This window comes from Athene cunicularia (genome assembly GCF_003259725.1).
Source record: "Athene cunicularia isolate RWA chromosome 4 unlocalized genomic scaffold, athCun1 chr4_part3, whole genome shotgun sequence".
Lineage (NCBI taxonomy): Eukaryota > Metazoa > Chordata > Aves > Strigiformes > Strigidae > Athene > Athene cunicularia.
Window position 1 is genome coordinate 3502174 of NW_020799100.1, and position 20776 is coordinate 3522949.

General features: G+C 40.9%; 1 protein-coding gene across 5 annotated transcripts in view; it reads left to right on the forward strand.

Moving 5' to 3' along the window:
• Nucleotides 1-17518, forward strand: part of AFF2 (AF4/FMR2 family member 2) — a 292387-nt gene extending 274869 nt beyond the window's left edge. For all 5 annotated transcript variants that reach the window (XM_026848360.1, XM_026848361.1, XM_026848362.1 and 2 more), the window contains 5 exons: nt 2034-2105; nt 2465-2558; nt 5814-5863; nt 12458-12672; nt 17220-17518. In XM_026848360.1, the coding sequence (XP_026704161.1) occupies nt 2034-2105; nt 2465-2558; nt 5814-5863; nt 12458-12672; nt 17220-17341 (553 nt within the window). In that variant the 3' untranslated portion in view covers nt 17342-17518. The remainder of the gene's footprint in view (nt 1-2033; nt 2106-2464; nt 2559-5813; nt 5864-12457; nt 12673-17219) is intronic.
• The last annotated feature ends 3258 nt before the right edge of the window (nt 17519-20776 follow it).

Sequence of the window (20776 nt, forward strand, 5' to 3'; positions counted from 1 at the left end):
CTATAGCTGTATGGCAGGATAAATTGTATTTAAAGAAAAATTCTTTAAAGTGAGTGCTGCTTCATAGGAGCCCGCATGTATTTTTATTTTCTAAGAAAACCACACGACAGAGTTGAAAATGTTGTTTCTCAGTCCAGCAGTCTGTGTGTTCAGAAGCAGATGGACCAAAAATCTTTGTTCATTCGAGAGCCACAACATGTGCACCACCTAGCTCGGAGAATGGCAGCTCTAGGGGTAGTTCACAAATGGGTGATACCTGCAGCTCCCCTCCACCCTGCAGTGCTGGTGCAGGATGGAGTCAGCGGAGTGTATGGCTGCACCTCGGAGTAGCTGGTACTCATTAGCCCTACCGCCTTGCCCTTCCCAGCAGCTCCTGTATCAGCACAGTCCTGCTCCAAGCTACATGATAGATAGACCTTGGCATGGAAGCAGCACCTGAACTGCTTTTGGCTGTGGAAGAATCTGTAGGACTTCGTTATAGTATGTTTTTAAATAGCTAAAGTGAAGTGACATTAATTCCACCACCTACCGTCAAAGGTAGAGCTTAATTTACCAACTCTTGCAGGCAGCCAGTGAAAGACTAATTTGCCCATTTAATTGGTGTCAGTGGTCAGACACAGAGAAAAGGTGATTGCCCAGGTGAGCAACAGGCTGGTACAGGTTCAGTAAACTCCATGGACAAATACACAGTTCTTGTGGGCTACAGTAGGTGCTGAATGTACAAACCAAGTACACAGCATGCACACACACTTTCTCAATGTGGCTCCTAATGTTAACATGGATTTTTACTTTGAGATAAGAAACAGAAGGAGATTCTTCTCATTTTTACTCCTCCCTTTATCAGAGGCACCATTTTCCCCTTTTGCATTAGCTCTGTCTGCCCTGAGTATCTACATAGATACCTATTTGTGAAAACAAGTGGAGCATCAAAGACACTGGGAATATGAGAGATCTGACTGTCAAAGGGTCTTAAGTTAATGGCAATGCTAAAATCCCTAACATAACACTGAAAATCCCAAAGAGACATATATCTTGGTGTTTGATTAGATTCATTCAGTATGACTGGAACCACAGTACCAAGGAGCAGGTGAGATAGGATGTGGAAGAAGCACATCAGGTGGTGAGCTACAGCTGCAAGCCAGGCCCTGATGATGGGGGTGGTGGGAGGAAGGCAGAGCGAGAGCAGCACTGCCTGCCTGCACTCCATTACCTCCTTGTAAATGAGAACTCATCAAGACTGCCTGGATACCTTAAAACTTTCTTACGCAACGCTGAACCCTATTACTTATTCTAACACAAGTACCTGTGAAATTGCATTAGGGCTCAGAACAATGATTTTATGCGATGAATTGATTTTCAAGAGACTAAATGCATGGAATTGAGTGTGCTCAGTTAAAGGAGAAAATAAAAAAAGAGAGGAGGTAGGAATACTCAATCTTTGATCATCCAAATGCTGGACAGCAGCAATTAAATAGAGAGGGAAGACCAAGTACACAAGTCATAAATTAATGGACCCAGGAATTTAAAAAGCTGTGAACATGACCTTTCCTGTATTTAAAACCGTTTTCTGTATAAAATATATTAAAAGCTTTGAAAAAACACTTATGAGAAGGACTCTGAAGGTATTATTCAAACCCGAAGTATTATAAGTAAAGCCTTGTTATATATTACTCTACTCTTCAGTACAGTACTCTTCAGGCCCCTGCAGAGCCAAGATCTCATGTTTCTGTCTAACACTCATCACATATGTTTGCAGGACTCAGCCTAGATGGCTGGATATAATATCATTAAATACGCCCAAGAACAGTTCACCTTGTTGGCCCAGAAAATGGGTTGGTGATTTACTTCAGCCCTCCAGATTTTAAGTGGTGCATTCAACAGAATTCTACATTGATCTCATTGTTACAGAACAATGTGACCATTAACTATTGCAGTTGGAGAAGAATATCTGTGTGTGGCTGTTATTTTTCAGACTGTCAATAGTAATCCTGGGAACATCTTAACTCTTGGTTTCTTCTCACTTTTCTGACAAGGTATGCAATGAGACTCAAGAATTTCACAGGCTCTTCTGCCACAGAAGGGGACAAGAAATTAGCAGTTTTATGGTAAGTCCCATTGCGACAATGAGAGAAGCAGCTAAAATCTTAAGGAGGACTTTAAAAGTACTGAATTACTTAAGCAGCTTACAGAAGATCATTATTCTTGTTTTCCATTAAACTATTAAAGGATAACTAATGGATTTCTTCAGCAGCTGACTAAACATTTATTCTTCTAATTTATACTCTTATCAAGATGAGATTTTAATGCTTTTGACCACTTTTTTTTCTTTCTCCATTTGCTTATGTTTCAAAATCTAACCTTAGAACAGAAACTGCAAAATATAGGTCAGCATTTTTTTTTTTTTTACAGTTTATAGGTTTCATTAAGCAATGGAATTAACATAATCCTTTCCTAATTACCACAGCTACCGATGCTTATCACTTCTCTACTTGAGAATGTTTAAACTAAAGAAGGACCATGCTATGAAGTACTCCAGATCTCTGATGGAATATTTTAAGGTAATCTTTATTCTGTTTAATTTATTGACATGAAATGAAATTCATACCAGCACTGAGAGCTCTCACAAGTATAACTGCGTGACTTAAAAGTCCCACATTTAACCTCTCCCCTGGGAAATGCAGGCAGGATGGCTGCCAGGGAGTGGGGACAGAAGTGATTTGGGGGATTTTTGGATTAGTCACTTGATTCAAAGGACCATACTCAGTAATTCTACTGAAAGAACATTATTCTCAACACTGTGTAACGTTTATGCAAGTTTCTGTAAAGGAAACCAATTCTTTCAAGATTTTGTGCAAGTGGTTATGAACTGATTCATAATGAACAGTAATAAAGCAATTATTTAGGCTTTAGTTAGTTAAATTTAGATTTTAAATTCAGTGAGATTTGCTGAAGCTTATTGCAGATTCAGGGTTTTCTCCTTTTATATCTGTGGAACTTCAGATTCCCTTATCTACATCTGAAAGTTTGCCTTTACCTTGATTCAAGTGAGGATCAACTAATTGTCATGACTCGGTGATGTTTTCCTTTCCCTTGTCAAATGCTGTTTACCCACTGTAAGAATGACATGTCCTCACTGTTCCTAAATTAAGAGAGAAGCTGAATCTTTCTTCAGCTCTGCCAGGGGTTTGATATATGTATATATTTTACTGGTTAATGCTGTTTGAAGCATACATTAATTCTTGTACTTTATTACTACATATTATTCTATAATTATGTAATTATACTGGTTTGTCAGCCCATTGGTCTTTTTTTGTTGGTTTTTTCAGCCTCCATAAATTTGTTCCAGGCTTTGACATATTAGTGCTACGAACCAGTGAAACTTTTAACACTGCTGTTTTAGTATTTTCATGTAAATAGCGATAAAATGGTCCTTCTGCTGTAAAACTCCAGTAATATCATATGAGCAACCACCACTTAGTCCTGACTTCCCTGGTGTCCTCTGAGTGTGTGTGTATCTCTGTAACTTCAATAATGTTACTCTGCTCAAATTGAGGCTTTCTTGAAGTCATTAGGAATGCCTCTGTTGTACTCACAGAGTTTTCAGTCAGGGATTTGCACAACAAATTAAATTTGAACTAGACACATTTACAGTCTCAGCATTTTCATAAAATGTATTCCATCCACTTCAGACTTTATCCAGGATGAATGTAGATTGTCTCTTTAAAAAAAAAAAAAAAAAAAAAAAAATGATTTCTTAAAAAAAAAAAAAATAAAAGGGGGCAGGGGTGGTTCTCTTTTCCCCTGCAGCCACTTTACTTTCTCTAGCTGTGCAAATAGGTACAATGAAGAACATATTACTACTCCCAGCATAAGACCATTTTACTGCATCTGCACAGAGAAAATGTTTTTTAATGTAAATGAAAATAGGAGAAAAAAATTTAAAATGTCATAAAATAGACAAATCAGGAATGCTGGTTTTAGGCATCCAGTTGAAGCTGAGTATTGCAGCTAATGTTACTGTGTGTATGCTATGGGCACTGTAACTGATTTGCTAGAGTAGTGTTTGAGTGTATACACATTATATATTCAGGATATTTTGTAGTAAAGTCTAAGGAAGAGAAAAGAATAGGAGCTATGCACAATGTTCTCTGTGTTCACTAGCAAGAATCTGTAATACAAATGAAATAAATTAACTCTTTGAACAGAGTTGTTATTCAAATTTTTGCACAATTTTAACTGTGAAAAGCAGCCCACTGTTTACAGCAGAGCTGGAGAGGAATTTTTTGGCGGAATTGTTTTTCATATTTTTCCTCACAAATGCCACTTTGTCCAAATTGAAACCGTTTGTGGACAGAACTGGTTCTGATTAATTTCCAATTAAAAGTTTCAAATTTGTATCTTTGACATTTCAAAACAGAAAATAACCATTTAATCGTAAAAGTAGTTTTGCAATTTATAGACAACTTGGAGTAAAATAGAACTAAAATGATACATTTTTAAAATTGAAATCAAACTTTTTAAGATTAGCTAAAGTGTCACCCTTTAATGCATTCCACTTAAAAGTTTAAGGAAGATTATCATGTTTTTGAAAATATGTTATCAATAGTTATTGGCAAAAATATTTCAAATATTTTCATTGTCAAATAACTACCTCCAATCGAGTTCTAGTCTTAATCTTGACAGATCTAGTATTTGTCTCCAGATACTCTCAGCAACAATCCCCAGACTGTAGAGACTAATATCAAAGTTGCTTCCTCATCCCTGAAGACTTTCCAGAGGAAAGTCCTTACATATGAGTGAGTGGCAAAAATATACAATACGTAAGTTCTGTACTGCAAAACACTCCATTTCTTGCTCACATCTTTAATGAAACACAGAGGCATGCTATATAAGAACATACAGGCAAGGGCCGTGTCATGGTTTGGGCAGTGTTTTCTGCTTTGGTCAATCCTGTTTGTCAAGTTTAGTTCTGATTTAGAAGTCAAGGGTAGGATTTTGCTTCTCGAGTCAGCTGCATGACCTTGGGCATCTCTGTGCCTCACATGCAAAATAGTGATTACAGTAATCAGATGAATCTTATAATAATGACAGTAATACTTTGCAGACAACTTGTAAAATTTGATTGAATTTTCACTATGAGTGCCGACTTCTTTGCAAGGGAGTTCAGAGTGATTGTTTTCAGAAAGCACACATAGAGAGCTTCAGCCCTGATACTACTACTTCTTTTGGGAACTAAGTAAGATACCACCCAGTCTGGACACGGCTGGAAAAATCTGGGCTTTATTGTTGCTGGAGATCTTTTTGTGCAGGCTTGTACAAGGTGCTACACAGACGTGAAAGGCAGAATGAGTACGCAGGTAAGGAAGGTCAATTTGTGCAAATAAAATACATTAAAAAAACAAGGACATTCAATCAGATCCTTACTAGAAGTTTTATTTCTACTATTATCTGCATCCCAAGCCACCTTCCCTAGCAACTTGGGAGGGATTAATTTCATTAAAGCATCAACCGAAATTCTATTTGTTTCTTATTAAAAGATTGAAGGTCCCCCTAAAGATAAGAAGTTATTTGCACTATGAAGAACTTACTTTGTAGAATAAGTTTCAGTGGTAATTAAACCACTGTGACTTTCAAGCTACTGATTGGGACCTACCAATCATGCACCAACCATTTAATTATGGGACTGATGTGCAGAGTTGTTCTGCTACATTCACTGTAGTTCTTGCAATGAAAACAGGGAGTGTTGAGCCTTGTGTCATCAGTATTCATGTACTTGCATCACCTTTATTTACATTTTGGTTTTGTACTTACAGAACTCTTCGAAAGCTTCACAGGCCCCCTCACCTTGGGGCGGCAATGGAAAGTGAGTATTTTCTGCTGAGTACTTCTGTCTGGGAACAAGAGGTTCCAAGAGGGGGGAGAAATGTTTTGGTGCCTCTAAAGGCAAAGGACAGTCCATGACTCAGTGGTTTGGGAGCTACAGGTATGTTTCAAAAATGTAGCAGGTAGAAAATATAGTTCTGGGCCACAGAATTACAGCTACCTTGGGCTTGTGGGGGCGAGGGGCTCCCACTGAGTTAAATCAGGTACCCATGTGAGCCACCCAGTTTTGGTGGGAAGGAAGAGCTGAAACACACCTTCATCTTTGTACAAAGCCCCCTTAAATCTAAAATCAGCCATGGTGGGTCTGTGCTGAATTCTTTGACAGCTTGCTTCTCAAGCCAAATGAAGGCCATAAAAATATCTGTTAATTAGCTAGCAAGTACCGTGTCATCTCAAGAAGCCAAAGTAAAGTTAACCTTCATTGCAATGATTTTTCAATGATTCCTTCAGTAATGAAAGACCAATGAATATTTCATTGATATATGGTAAGTGCTGTTTAATAAAACTGAAGGCGTAATAGTGGTGAAAATGTGAAGGCACTTAGTCAACCAATTATCAGTGGCTTTCTACTAATGTTAAAACACCCTCGCCTCAGATATGAAGTTAAGGTAATGCAATCATGATCTGCTGTTCAATGAAGGTGCATTGCTACTGCAAGCTTGCCTTTATCTTGCAATGTCTACTGCCACTTGACACACATTTCTCCTGCTTCTTACTCCTGGCCACGCATACAGATACAGGTAAAACAAAGGAGAATGACTTTACCTTTCTTTCCTACTTTATTTGAGTAGGCTGAATTCTAGGTGAAAATGATTATTGTCAATGGTATCTTTCTGGTGGTTCATATAGAAGAAAATACAATTAGACACTCCAAGGAAACAAAGTAATAAAACTGTAGAAGGAGTTGAAGTTTAGCACACAAAGAATCAAAGTTTTCAAACAGACTTTGTTCTGAATCAATGAAAAACCAAAAATTCCAACATTTTGCTTAAGGAAAATATTGTCTTAGATAATTCAAAAGTGTGTGTGTGTATATATATATATACACACATACACAAATACACCAGATATACCCAATTATTTTGAATATGTGTGTATATAGAGACATTTAAGTATAGATTATAACACAAACTAAATGATGAAATACAAAATCACTTTAAATAAAAACCAAAAAGATATTTTAGCATTGGAAAAGTGACTACTAAATTAAATTATGTGCCAATTTTTCAAGGCATTTAAATGTCAGTGAAACCTTGTATTGCAATAAAAATACAGTAAGGTTTACATAAAGTTTTAGTGCCAAAATAGACCACTGGAGCATTACACCCCTTTTATTCCTTAAGAAGTGGCTTATACCTAAAAATTTCATTGAGCGGAAGTTATCCTTTTATTCCTGTCCTGTAATAAGACCCCTATGAAGTGTGTGCTCTGCAGTTGATGACATCTCTCTTGCTATATAAAAGAGCTGATTAGGTACCCAGGATTTAGAATCAGTAGGTTTTGACTGGAAGAGAAAATTCTTGTCCAGCCCCAAGGTAGGCAGCAGGAAACCAGCATCTGGGTCAGCATCACTTATAACACCCAGCTGATTGGTCTCTTCCCACTAACTTTGGAGATAAGGAAGTAAAGCTCTGAAAGTGCACATCTCCGTCTTGTTCAGAGAGGAAGCACTTAATGTGTAAGAATAACTGAATATGACAAGGCCTTCTTACAGTGGCGTTGTTATGACACCTGGTACCCAACACACAAATATCACAGTCCACACTAGAGTCTACTGTCCCCTTTGTCTGGAGTCTCAGAAGAAGAGCTCTCCAGGTGGCTCAGAATTGCCTTATACCTCAGGTGTCTCTTGGTGGCCCTAGAATTTGCCACAGGCCTGGTCCTGCTACTGGCAGCATGTGCTCTGCCTTCCCCAGGGCTACTCATTCTACAGTTTCCTCTTATTCCCCTGAAAATTTTACCAGATGGGAAAAGAAGTCACACACACCACAGAGAAGAGACCAAACACCATCAGGGTATGGCACCACTGGAGACAGATCAGCAGCCTGGCTCAGAACAGGGAGACATCAGGGTGTTCTTAAATCTCTTTTTAAACAAAGCAAAACTCAACCATTGCCATGAGGTGTAGTCTGCTCAGGATCTCAAACCATCAAAAAATCTCAGCTTGGCTTACTGGAATTTCTGGCTACTTTTATTTGAAAGGGTTGTGAACCTCTACAAAGTTGGCCTGAGTTCCAGGCTGGCAATGAAACAAATTTTCCCTAGTTTCATTACAGAAATGTTTCCCACCTCTAGCGACAGAAAGCACAAAATAGAGAGATTTAATAGACTCACCACAGTAATAATGGCTGTGCACAACAGGGTAAATCCAATGAACAATGTGCTTTATTTGGCAGAAGTGCGTCAGCTTGTTGTAAGTGGCTCTAACAAAATACTCCTGGTCTCCTCAGATACTTATGATTTTAACTGCTCCCAGACCTAATCTAGTATAGTTCAGCTCTTCTGTGCATTAAAGACACTGTGGCATGTCAAGTAACCAGGATGTTTTGAAACTTAATAATAAAATGTTTGTGCCGTAGGATATGCTTAAACTATAACACATAAGCTGTGTAAAAAGCTACTAGCTGCTGAATTAACATGGTGTCTAGCTCTGGAAAAAGAACGTATCACAGGGTGCTGCTGGAAAATCTGCAGCAAAAGCTGTTGCCATAAATGCCTTCCAGCCCAAGGCTGTGTGGTGGTGGCAGCCTGTCCTACAGCACCTGCAAGGTGTCAGCACAGCAGGTCTGTGCCCACGCTTCGTGTTCAGGACCATTGGCGGTAGCTTGTAAAGCCAAGAGGAGCCTTTCTGTCCTGGGGTTTGGATCAGGCCCATAATGAGTCTGAGTGAGCTTGATGCTGTTGCACAGCATGAAGTATCCGTGGCCGCCTGTCAAGAAGGGAGTTGCAACATCCCCGTCCAGAAAGTTCTGGTGTCTTTGCTTCATGCAGAGAGGGCCAGGAGCATCTCAGCCCTGATTTTCAAATGTATTCCACAACAGATTGAATGCATTTTTTTATGTAAGTGGTTCCAAACAGGGGCAAGAGAGGAGATTTTTTGAGCTCTTAATCTTCTTTACTGAAACAGTTTCATCACAGAAACATGGTTGGGATGACTCGCACAACTGAGTGCTGCCATGGATGGTTACAAACTCTTCAGAAGAGGTAGGCAAGGAAAGAGAGATGGTGAGGCAGGCCTGTATGTTAGGGTGTGGTTTGGTTATCTGGAGCTTAATTATGGTGATGGCAGGGTTGAGTATTTATGGATAAGAATCATGGGGAAGGTGAACAAGGCAGATATCATGGTGGGAGTCCTTTATAGACCGCCCAACGAGGATGAAGAGGCAGATGAAATATTCTGTAAGTAGCTGGGAGAAGTCTCACACTCACTACCCCTTGTTTTTGTGGGGGACTTCAACTTACCAAATGTCAGCTGGAAATACAGTACAGCAGACAGGAAACAGTCTAGGAGAGTCCTGGAGTTTGTGGAAGAGAACTGCCAGACACAGCTGGTGAGTGAGCCAACCAGGGAAGGTGCCTCCTGGACCTGTTGTTTGTGAACAGAGAAGGACTTGTGGGTGACGTGATGGTTGGAGGCCACCTTGGGCGCATCAATCATGTAATGGTAAGAAGTTTTGATTCTTGGAGAAGTAAGGAGGGGGGTCAGCAGAACTGCTATCTTGGACTTCCACAGGGCAGGCTTTGGTGTTTAGGAGCCTGGTTGACAGAGTCCCTTGGGAGGCAGTCCTGAAGGGCAGAGGAATCCAAGAAGGATGGACATTCCTCATGAAGGAAATCTTAAAAGGTGCAGGAGCAGGCTGTCCCTGTGTGCTGAAAGACAAGCTGACAGGGAAGAAGACCAGCCTGTCTGAACAGAGAGAGCTTTGGCTGGAACTCAGGGAAAAACAGGAGAGTTTATGACCTTTGGAGGAAGGGGCAGGCAACTCAGGAGGACTACAAGGATGTTGTGAGGTTATGCAGGGAGAAAATTAGAAGGCCAAAGCCCAACTAGTACTTAATCTGGCTACTGCCATAAAAGACAATTAAAAACGTTTCTATAAATGCATTAGCAACAAAAGGAGGGCTAAAGAGAATCTCCATCCTTAATTGGATGTGGGAGAAAACATAGTGACAAAGGCTGAGGAAAAGGCTGAGGTACTTAATGCCTTGTTTGCTTGAGTCTGTAATAGTAAGAACAGTTGTTCTCCAGGTACCATTCCCCCTGAGCTGGAAGACGGGGACAGGGAGCAGAATGGAGTCCCCATAATCCAAGGGGAAATGGTTAGCAACCTCCTACACCACTGAGACATACACAAGTGTATGGGGCCAGGTGGGATCCACCCAAAGGTACTGAGGGAGCTGGTGGAAGTGCTCATCAAGCCAGTTTCAATCATTTATCAGCAGTCCTGACTAACCAGGGAGGTCCCAGTTGACTGGAGATTAGCAAATGTGATGCCCATCTACAAGAAGGGCTGGAAGGAGCGTCTGGGGAACTATGACCTGTCAGCCTGACCTCAGTGCCAGGGAAGGTTATAGAACAGGTCACCATGAGTGACAGGACAACCAGGGGATCAGGCCCAGTCAGCATGGGTTTGTGAAAGGCAGGTCCCGCTTGACTAACCTGATCTCCTTCTATGACAAGGTGACCCACTTAGTGGATGAGGGAAAGGATGTGGATGTTGTCTGCCTAGAGTTTAGTAAAGTCTTTGACACCATTTCCCACAGAGAAACTGGCTGCTTATAGCTTCAATGGGTGTACTCTTCACTAGGTAAAAAACTGGATGGCCAAGCCCAGAGAGTTGTGGTGAATGGAGTTAAATCCAGTTGGTGGCTGGTCACAAGTGGTGTCCCCCAGGGCTCAGTACTGGGGCCAGTTCTGTTTAATGTCTTTATCAGTGATCTGGACAAGGGGATCGAATGCACCCTCAGTAAGTTTACATACAGCACCAAGTTGGGTGGGAGTGTTGATCTGCTCAAGGGTAGGGAGGCTCTGCAGAGAGATCTTGAAAGGCTGGAGCCATGGGCTGAGGCCAACTGTACGAGGTTCAACAGGGCTCAGTGCCGGGTCCTGCACTTGGGGCACAACCACCCCCTGCAACACCACAGGCTTGGGGAAGAGAGGCTGGAAAGCTGCCTGGTGGGAAAGGACCTCGGGGTGTTGGTAGACAGCTGCTGAATGTGAGCCAGCAGTGTGCCCAGGTGGCCAAGAAGGCCAACAGCACCCTGGCTTGTGTCAGAAATAGTGTGGCCAGCAGGGACAGGGAAGGGTTTGTCCTCCCGTACCCAGCACTGGTGAGGCCACACCTCAAATACTGTGTTCAGTTTTGGGTCCTTCACCACAAGAAAGACACCAAGGAGCTGGAGGATGTACAGCGAAGGACAATGAAGCTGGTGAAGGGTCTGCGAGGGGTGGCTGAGGGAAGTGGGGTTGTTTGGCCTGGAGAAAAGGAGGCTCAGGGGAGACCTTAACGCTCTCTACAACTACCTGAAAGAGGCTGTAGCAAGGTGGGTGTCAGTCTCTTCTCCCAAGTAACAAGTGATAGGACAAGAGGTAATGGCCTCAAGTTGCTCCAGGGGAGGTTTAGATTGGATATTAGGAATAATTTCTTCACTGAAAGGATTATCAAGCACTGGATGACCAGGCTGCCCAGGGATGGTTGAGTCACCATCCCTGGAGGTATGTAATGTAGATGTGGTGCTTAGGGACATGGTTTAGTGGTGGACTTGGCTGTGTTAGGTTAATGGTTGGACTTGATGATCTTGAAGGTCTTTTCCAACATAAACAATTCAATGATTCTATGTTTCTATAAATTTTCCAAGAGAAAAGCTGTATGTGAGCGTTCAGCTCTTGCACAGCTCTAAACATGAGCTTGCTGTGCTGACCTCCACACGGCCTGCAGCCAGCAGGTGACTCCTAATTGCTGGTGTTAGAATTAAAGGAAAATCTATATTAGAACATTAGTGCTGCACTAAGTAAGTAACTTAAAACACTGCTCTGTACAAAACTGTGCAGATGAACTGTAGGCAATTGGAAACAAATCTCCATAGCCAGTCTTAAAGAATCCTATAGAGGTATTCATAATCCTACAGTATCCTCAGCTCCTAATACTGCTCTGCAGGGTGCTTTTAAGACTTGCACTTTACTTATTGTGGTGACGGTATTTGGAGCAAACTGTCATTGTGGTTTCCACAAAATGCTTTGATAATAAGCCAATATTGCACATTGAGTGTTTTCTAACTGCCATTGCAGCTTCTGGCAGCAGGTAGAAAAATCATTACAGCTATGAGATACTTCTTTCTCTGAAAGATTGCTCTATTTTTATGATAGATTTTTTTTTTTTAAATAACAGGTTCATTTATAGGGAGAATTAAATCCCTTTTTATTTTCAATCATTCCCAGTTTATAAGCTCTCCTTTCTCGTAGAACCAGGAGATACTACTGCACTGGGGTGCAGAGTTAATTTTTCAAGTGCATTTAGGATGGCAGTGAAGTGATACGTGTGAGGAGGATTCACTCTCCCTTTACCTCTCGCAGGAGCACAGAAACGCCATCGCCCATGTCCCTGAGCCCGTCCCCTGTCAGCTCTGCCGGAAGCAGCACGGGCACCGCCAGCTCCTCCTCGGCGGGGACCATCACCATCCCCCAGCGCATCCACCACATGGCTGCCAGCCACGTCAACATCACCAACAACGTCTTGCGGAGCTACGAGCACTGGGACATGGCTGACAAGCTGACTAAGGAGAACAAAGGTGCCCTATTTGGCTTCTTCTCTGTCCCCTTTGGCTCATCAGCTTTAGCTTTCTTTCTGGTTTTGTAGGCGTTGCTGGGAATTGGACCCAGAACCACCGCATCTAAGAGCACAACTGTGACAGCTTGAGCAAACAGACCAAATCTGCTTGCTGGTCACTGTAGCCAATGCGTATCTTCTCTTGTCAAGCACAGAGGGGGGATGTGTAACACATGCTGAACATGGGGTTATCAGAGCAGCTGGCAAATAATTTAGCGAACATGAGCCCCAAGTGATGAGAGCTTTGGAGTCTGCAAATTCGTTCACAGTTTCAGCTTCTCGTAGAGCACCGAGGTTATTTTCAGAGTACTCTGTCAACAGGTTTAAGACTATTAAAATGCTAGCTAGGATATAAGCAAACATTAGATGTTATGTTTATGCAGGGAGTCCGATTAGGAGATGTCCACTGAATGCCATGACCTTGACTCTCCTATGGTTGGATTACAAATCTGCTTGTTTATTCCTAACAACAGAACGTAAGTCTTTACCACAATCATTTCAAAGGAGTTTTGGCAAGCAGTTTGTGAGAGGGTTGTATTGAGTACAGTGGAGTGGCTGAAATGTAACTGAAGGACAAATTTGGCTTATTGTTGGCCAGCTGTGAACTTCCCCATGATAATGTAATTATGCAGATTCCAGCTTTGGGCTTAAACAAATCACTGACAAAGCTTTCTTTGACACTAGAGGTGCAGAGCCTAACTGGGAAATATTCTCATCATGAATTGGCTCATTCTCTTAAATTATACTGAGATTTCAGATGGCTGACTTTTCCTGACAAATGTGCTCGCTGTATGCAGTTTGATCTTACTCCCATTAATGTCAGTGGCAAATTTCCACTGATTTAGAGAAACTAAGCTTGAGATTTATAGAGTTTTATGTCTGAATGGTGGGTCGTAATGATCTATCCCTGGATAAGGAACAATAATAGAAGTTCTGTCCAGTCCTCCCCACTGCTTCTTGTCTTTGTTCGCATTGGTTAATTTAGTAGCAGTGCAGTCATTTTGGATATTTTCATAGCTGCATCCATTTTCACAAAATGTGAAAGTGATTCCCTGTCAAATGTACTGCAGAATGTTACAGTGGGAATGCAGAAGGATGCTCTGATAGGAGAAAGAGATGGTGATAATCTTGTAATTAGCCCTGTGTGTTGTGGAGTTGTTAAATGTTCTACTTGGTATTGAATCAAAATAGCTCAGGCATTCAGCCAGCAGACAGAAAACGTACCCAGCCACTGCTGTTATCAGTCCTAGAGCTGGATGAGAAAAGCCTGCTGACTCTTTTTCTGCATTTTCCCCCCTACACTCCTTTGTTCTCGTTTTGATTTGCGATCAAATAAACCCAATTTTGCAAAGCCATATAGAATAATCTTTATTCAGATGAGCAGTCCCTTTGACTGTAGTGGGACTGGATGCATGAATAAGAGTTTCTCACATAAGCAAGACATCTAGGGCTGTGCCCTGTTCTTTCATATCTTGTTTCACAAACTGCAGCCCTGTTACAGGGAATGGAGAGTTCGTGTTACTTCGAATTTCACTTAAGTATTATAAATCATTGGAGAGAGATCAGTTTCATACATGCTATAGTGTGTCTGTCTTTACATTTTGTCTGCAAAGACACCTCATTTCTAATTAAATACTCGATTTAAAGTTGCATACTAAACACAATTAAACTGCAATTTGAAAAATTCATGGTGTAACAAAAAAGTATGTAAGAACTGCTGTGGTACTCTGCAGGTCTTCATCATATCACATGATGGATTCCATTTACAGAAGGATATATTTAAGACACTTTGACGTGAGAAATGTTACCGTGTTTCATGAAACCTGGCTGTAATTATTTTAGTAGATGCCGTATGCACCTCTGAAATAATTCAAAACACCTATATCTTGCTGTCTAGGCCAGGATTCAAGGTCTTTTCCAACCTAGATGACTCTGTGGCTCTGTGACTCATCCCTTTCCCCATAGCTATCTTGAATGCACCTTTGCCAGCTGGACCACCTGTTGCAGTGCCCAAGCTCTGGTACGCTGGCATGTGGACTGCAAGCTAAAAAATGACTCATGACAGCAAACAGTATAGGTGCAAACCCCAGACTCTGCCTTGAGTCCCAGGTAAAGGACATATCTCTTGGCCTCTCTCTCAGGGGTTTAAGCAGTCAATTCATCATCAAAAATGGTATTTCTCTCCCACACCTTTGAAAGAAAAATGGTCTCAAAAAATAAACAAAAACCCACAAAGAAACCCACATTTAAGATAAAAATGAATTTTCTGTTTAAAAAAGCAGATCCAGTCACTCTTTTCCTTTTTTTTTTTTTTTTTCCTGTGGTCAGCTTTCGTTGTTTCTGTTGTCTTCTGAATCACAGGGTGTGTCTTGCCCAAGAGCAGGTCCCTGATGAGCTAATAGAGATGGGTATAAAAACGTGGCCCCATCATTGTAATGCCTAATAGCCTTTAGCTGAGTCTTACTGCTGTCACAGATGTTTCTTAGTTCATGCCCATGCAGACACAAGCGGTTTCTTCCACGTTACAGGAGCTGTGCAACCTCCCCTTGCCCATGGCTGTCAGCTTAGGTTTTGTGCTCCTCTGTGTATGCCTGCACGCTCCCAGTTTGGACTTGACTCATGTCCAGCTGGCTCAGAGCAGGAGACAGAAGCCTTTCTTGTCAGCCTGACAAAAGATGTGCCATTAAAATAAAAAGGCATAGGAAGAGGGAGAACAGCAGAGCTGTGACCCACCAAGCTGATCTGGTTTGAAAAGGGAAGCGGGAACATACTACTGTGTACCTCTCGTTGAATTTCCCCTGGTCAGTAGAGTTTAGAGGATGCAGGAGAACAGATGGAGTTTGTCATAAACTCTGCATCTGTGGTAAGCCAGGCTAAATTGCAGGCTTCCCAAAGCCAACCCATGGGCTGGTTTGTGCTGGAGAGTTGTTGGAGGTACAACTAGAGAGTTGTTCACCATTTATAACATCAAACTCTCACCTGGCTTTACAAAATCAGATAATTTTTTTAAGTTTACAAAGATAGCAGCACTTCTTCTTCACAATAAAATACTACCAGCTCTATAGTGACAAAGACATTTCACATATAAATTTAATAAGTGACTTCAGTGCTGGTAGCTTTTTCAAGAAATGTTAAACTGAAATTAGGCTTTAAGGTGAATTCTTAGCGTTTAAAGCAATTATTATTTATCTTAACCTAGAATGAGATCTCTAGAATGCAAACAAGACAGTGCATTATTTCACTTACAGATGTATTGATTTTACACTGGAGGAGGGGAATAAAAGACATAGGAAGGAAGATTAAAACTGCTGGCTGCAGCATCTTAACGCAACTGGTGATAGCCCTAAGCTTTCATTATGCTTGCCTCCAGCGAAATCACTTTGTGCTGTGATACTGCTGTAGCTCCCAAGCTGACCAGGGTCAGGCTGTCAATACTTGGATAGAAGACCTCAAAGCAGCACTTACTTGCTGAAGAAGGTACTGATAATGATTTTGTACCTGGCATCTGCTCTCCTGAACTGCAGCCAGTACAGTGTTAGCTGGCTGAGTGCCGTGCACTGGGTTTTAGATAGGGTGAGGATGTAAGGGCTCAGCCACCAGTTACTGTGATTGTTGGTTGTTATCTGAGCTCTGAAGGGCTTTAACTGAGAGCGGGCTCCCACTCGCCTAAATATAGTGTAAGTTTTGTATATGTGGGAATGCCTGCACCCCAGTGAGCAGAAAGACAAGCTGTGGGAGAATAGAGGACACACTCCAGTCCTCCACTGAAAGCAATTAGAAAGGTGTGTTGGCCCAAAAAGGATGAGCTGTTCGCCCAGAGAGCATCTAACGCATGGCAAAACCAAAACGTAAAGTGGTGTGCTCCTTCCTAACTATGGCGCTCTGTTCAGGGCGTTAACCCTTCCCAACACCAGATGGCAGTGCCCTTACCCATCTTTTCTTTCCCCTTATAGGTTCCCATCTCCTAGATGCTATTTTCCTGCTGCATTCCCTCTCTCCTTTTCCGTCTCCTGTCCCACCCTATACATCCTCTGGGACCTGCAGCTGCAGCAGGATGAGCAGAGGGTCAAAACTGCTGCAATGGTAGTAACAGAAATTGGAGGGTGGAGAAAAGAGCAAGCAAGGTCTTCTGCACAATCCAGACTAGCTCTTGATGCCCGGGGGAGGGTACAGCATGGAAAAGGAAATGCCACAGTTCATTGCTGACTGTTTAAATCATGCAGTCAGCAAACCTAGGCTCAAAAAACTGAAAGTGCAGATCATCAGAGCTAAAAGGAAGACTACTGGCAACCACTCATACTGTGTTGTGGTTGACTTCCAGCATGGATAATCTAATTTGGTCTGTTTAAATATATTGTTGCCTTTGTTTAAATTCTTTCCTACTGACCATGTGCTCATGCCTTGAGAACTCACCAATTGCACTGCTGCTACTGAATGGGAAATCATGGTAATACATGTATTTCTCTACCACTGCCTGAAACAATGACTTGTGTTTCTTGTGTATTGCAGAATTCTTTGTAGACCTGGACTCAGTGATGGGACCCTTAACACAACACAGCAGTATGACCAATCTGGTTCGTTACGTTCGCCAAGGACTCCACTGGCTCCGCATTGAGGCTCATTTGTTGTAGTGACTGCTGCCCTCTTCATAACATCCCCATTCTTCTACCTCTACCAGCGCAGAGACGATCACTGGTGGAACTCCACTCATTTCTGGAAGTTTATTCATGTAACTTCATTTTTATTGCCTTTTTTAATATCCTATCTATTGGAAGTAGAAGTCACCATAAATGGAACTTATGACTCGAGCAGTATGTGTTGTACCATCTAATAATTTTCGACAATTTTCTATACCTTGTGTCTCCTGGATCCTGCCATCCTTATGTGCTTTACGGAACGGTACATTCCCTGCAGTATTGTTTTAAGTCCATGCTGCCTTCAAGTGAAAACAAAAAAGCACTTTGAGAAGATATGGATTCCTGAGAAATAGTACAAAGCGTCTTAAATATTTGAGGGTATATATGAGAATTCCCTTCTGAAATAAATTAGTAGAAGTTATAGCTATTCATTCAAAATCATCTTCTGAACCTGAATCGAGCTTTTTGATGCTTAATTCTGGCATCATTACCTGACATAGTACATTCCTAAGATTTCATACTTCCTGTAGGCCTAATCTTTAAAAGAGAACATTGAATATCTTACAGGTATATAATGTAAGATCACCAAAGGTGTTAAGAGGTAAAAGGTTGAAGGAACGCCTCATTAAAGAACATTGACACACTATGCAATGAGGTTTTGATATTCCATTCTTCCTGTTTATTGTTGGCTTAATAATTTCAGTAGGCAGCAGAATTTATTGCAATTTTTAGGCAATTTCAAAATATTAGCTTCATAGTCTTATCTACCATTTCTATACTAAATCTGTGAATTTTCTTTCAGTTTTACTGCTTAGTCTCAAACCAATATTCATTCAAGATTTTTCTTCATAGAACAATCTCTCTTTGCATAGTGGCTCGGTGAAAGCAGGTTTCTCTAAGCATTGATATTGTATGTAAAAGTCCATTAATAAGTGTATGCAGATTCTTCATGGAACTCTCTAGAAGTTTAACTAACCATCTACTGTTGAAACATTATAATTCCATGTGGCATCAATTCTCACCTGTTTTGTTCATTTCAGAGCATTAGATACAAACAGTATTATCTTGGTATCTTGAAAACAATGTCAAATTAAATAAAATCACCAGAATTTACCCAAAAGCAATATAACATTTGTTTAATAATGGCCATGAATACTTCAGTCAGATTACCTATTTTCCAGGCTCTGCATCTGTTTACCCATGCTGTCATGTTTTGGACTATTCCTCTAATGCGTGAATAATAATGAGACAATTCAGATAGAATTTCAAAGCAATTGTGAATAAATTACACCATTTCACATTTGCTCTTTCTTCCTCTTTTTTCCCCCCATTATAAAACTGCACTGCTCTTCTGGTGCCACTGCAAGAAGCGCTGGTGCATGAAACAAAACAAAATGAATTTATATCAATAATTCACAAGACTTTAAATGGTCTCATCTCATTCTTGATATAATGCCTGCATACCTTACTGAACTGTAAATTCCATTTCTATAAACAGAAAATGCTCATAGCAATGTAAATATTATTCTGTCTCATCTCATTGAAATAATACAATATGTGTATTAAATGCCATCCAGCTATTAGTTAATTGCAATTACCTTCTGCTATATAATCCTGTATATCCTTTAATCTGGTGAGTTATTGGATTCTACTCACTGGGTTGTGACCAGATAAATAGGACAAATTTGCATTTAAAATGTTCAGACTGTTATGATTTTTAGAGCAGGCCTTGGATATTTGCAATAAGAGCAGTTTAAGGACTCTGCCCAATGCACCTTTAAGACAAACATTACTGTAGCTGTTGTACATTAGCTCCCTGTTGTACTAGCTTTTCTTAAAAATCAATAATACCCAATATTTTGTTCCATAAGACTGTATTGTAAATGTAGCCAAGGTGCATCATTAGAGAAATCATCCAGTTTAGGGTTGTCTGCTAAGGACATTTGCAGAACATGCACATCCTGTATTATCTGCACATTCCTGTTCCTGAAGTGGTCGATACACCCTTATCTGTTCTCTGAGGGTTTCGGTAACATGGCTGAAACGTGAACCTGACAGCATTTGTCACACGGATTCTGGCCCCAGTAGCTAATGAAAAAACCCACAACAAGTAGAACTATTCAGAAATGCAGATGAAAGGTGTTTATTGGGTGTTTTTTAAAAAAAAAGAAAACAAAATACTTCGAGTATTTTATCTTTTTTTTTTTTTTTAAACAGGCTGAGTACTTGGGATAAAGTAGTGTTGGGATGGTTTTGTCATAAGCCAGAGTTTTCCATTCTTTTTGCAAGATCTCACTAATGAGATTCAGTAAGTATTTAGTCTAATTAAGTGCATTTTTGTCACTTTTTCCTTTAATGTAGACTGAAATCCTATACTTCCATGCATTTATGAAGGATAGATATGTCTTGAAATACAACCTTCAGATTCAAGACTGTTCAAAGAGTTAGCTGCAGTCACTCAGTGAAGACAATGTATTATCTTTCCCCTGTTGCTTGCAGTAAACAGAGTCCTGTCTCTCAATTTACCCCGTGTTCACAATCTTTTGCTTAAACAGCTTAAGGAATTAGCCCACCTGGTTTTTGTATCCTGTGACTTAGTTTGAAATGTATGCTGAATCAATGGCATGATTAGAATAAGTCCAGCAGTCAAGTCTAGGATCACAAGCCAACTTACTATTTAGCAGTCTTGTTTCAAAAGCAGCTTAGGAACAAATTAAATATGGAGAGTGAATTACTGTCTTATCCCTGGGGATGATGCTTCTTTTGGGTTAGTTATTAAGGATTATTGCACTTTTACAGGCACTATATTCATCTCATTTCAAATGCCAACATGTCATCTTTGTGAAATCATTTTACCCCTTAAAATATTACTTCCAGCAGAGTTAATCAAATGAGATTGTTTGTTTGTTTCAATCCATGAGGACGCAGCACGTGTTTGCTTGGGCACATGCTATGTCTGCTCTTAACACTGCACACTTCAGGCATTCAAACTCGTGAACCAAACACCAAAAACTGCAAGATTGGCTTCAAATCATGGGTTGTGGGGTTTTTTTTAAATAAACTTTTTTGGTTCTTGTATTGCCTTCTGGATACTGAGCTTTGAGACTGATTTCATGACAGGTTTTCAGGCATTTCTCAAGCATGCCGAGGGCCAGAAGTGACACATAAGTTTTTAATAGTGATAAACTGAGACAGTGATGTAATCCCTTGATTTCTGCAGCTGGGATTTAAGAAGGACACCAAGCTTCATTAAAAAATTGCCAGAGCTGGCAAGACTGTCATCTGTGTCCTGTGCTTCAGGAGGTTTGGAGCAGTATCAGCAGTTCGGCAGGGAAGGGAGCATGCCAGTAAAGGGCTAAGCACAAGCATTTGGGAGCTCTGTTGGTAGGAGATCCAAGGGCAGCGAAGTCCTAAGTGCTCAAGCAAGGC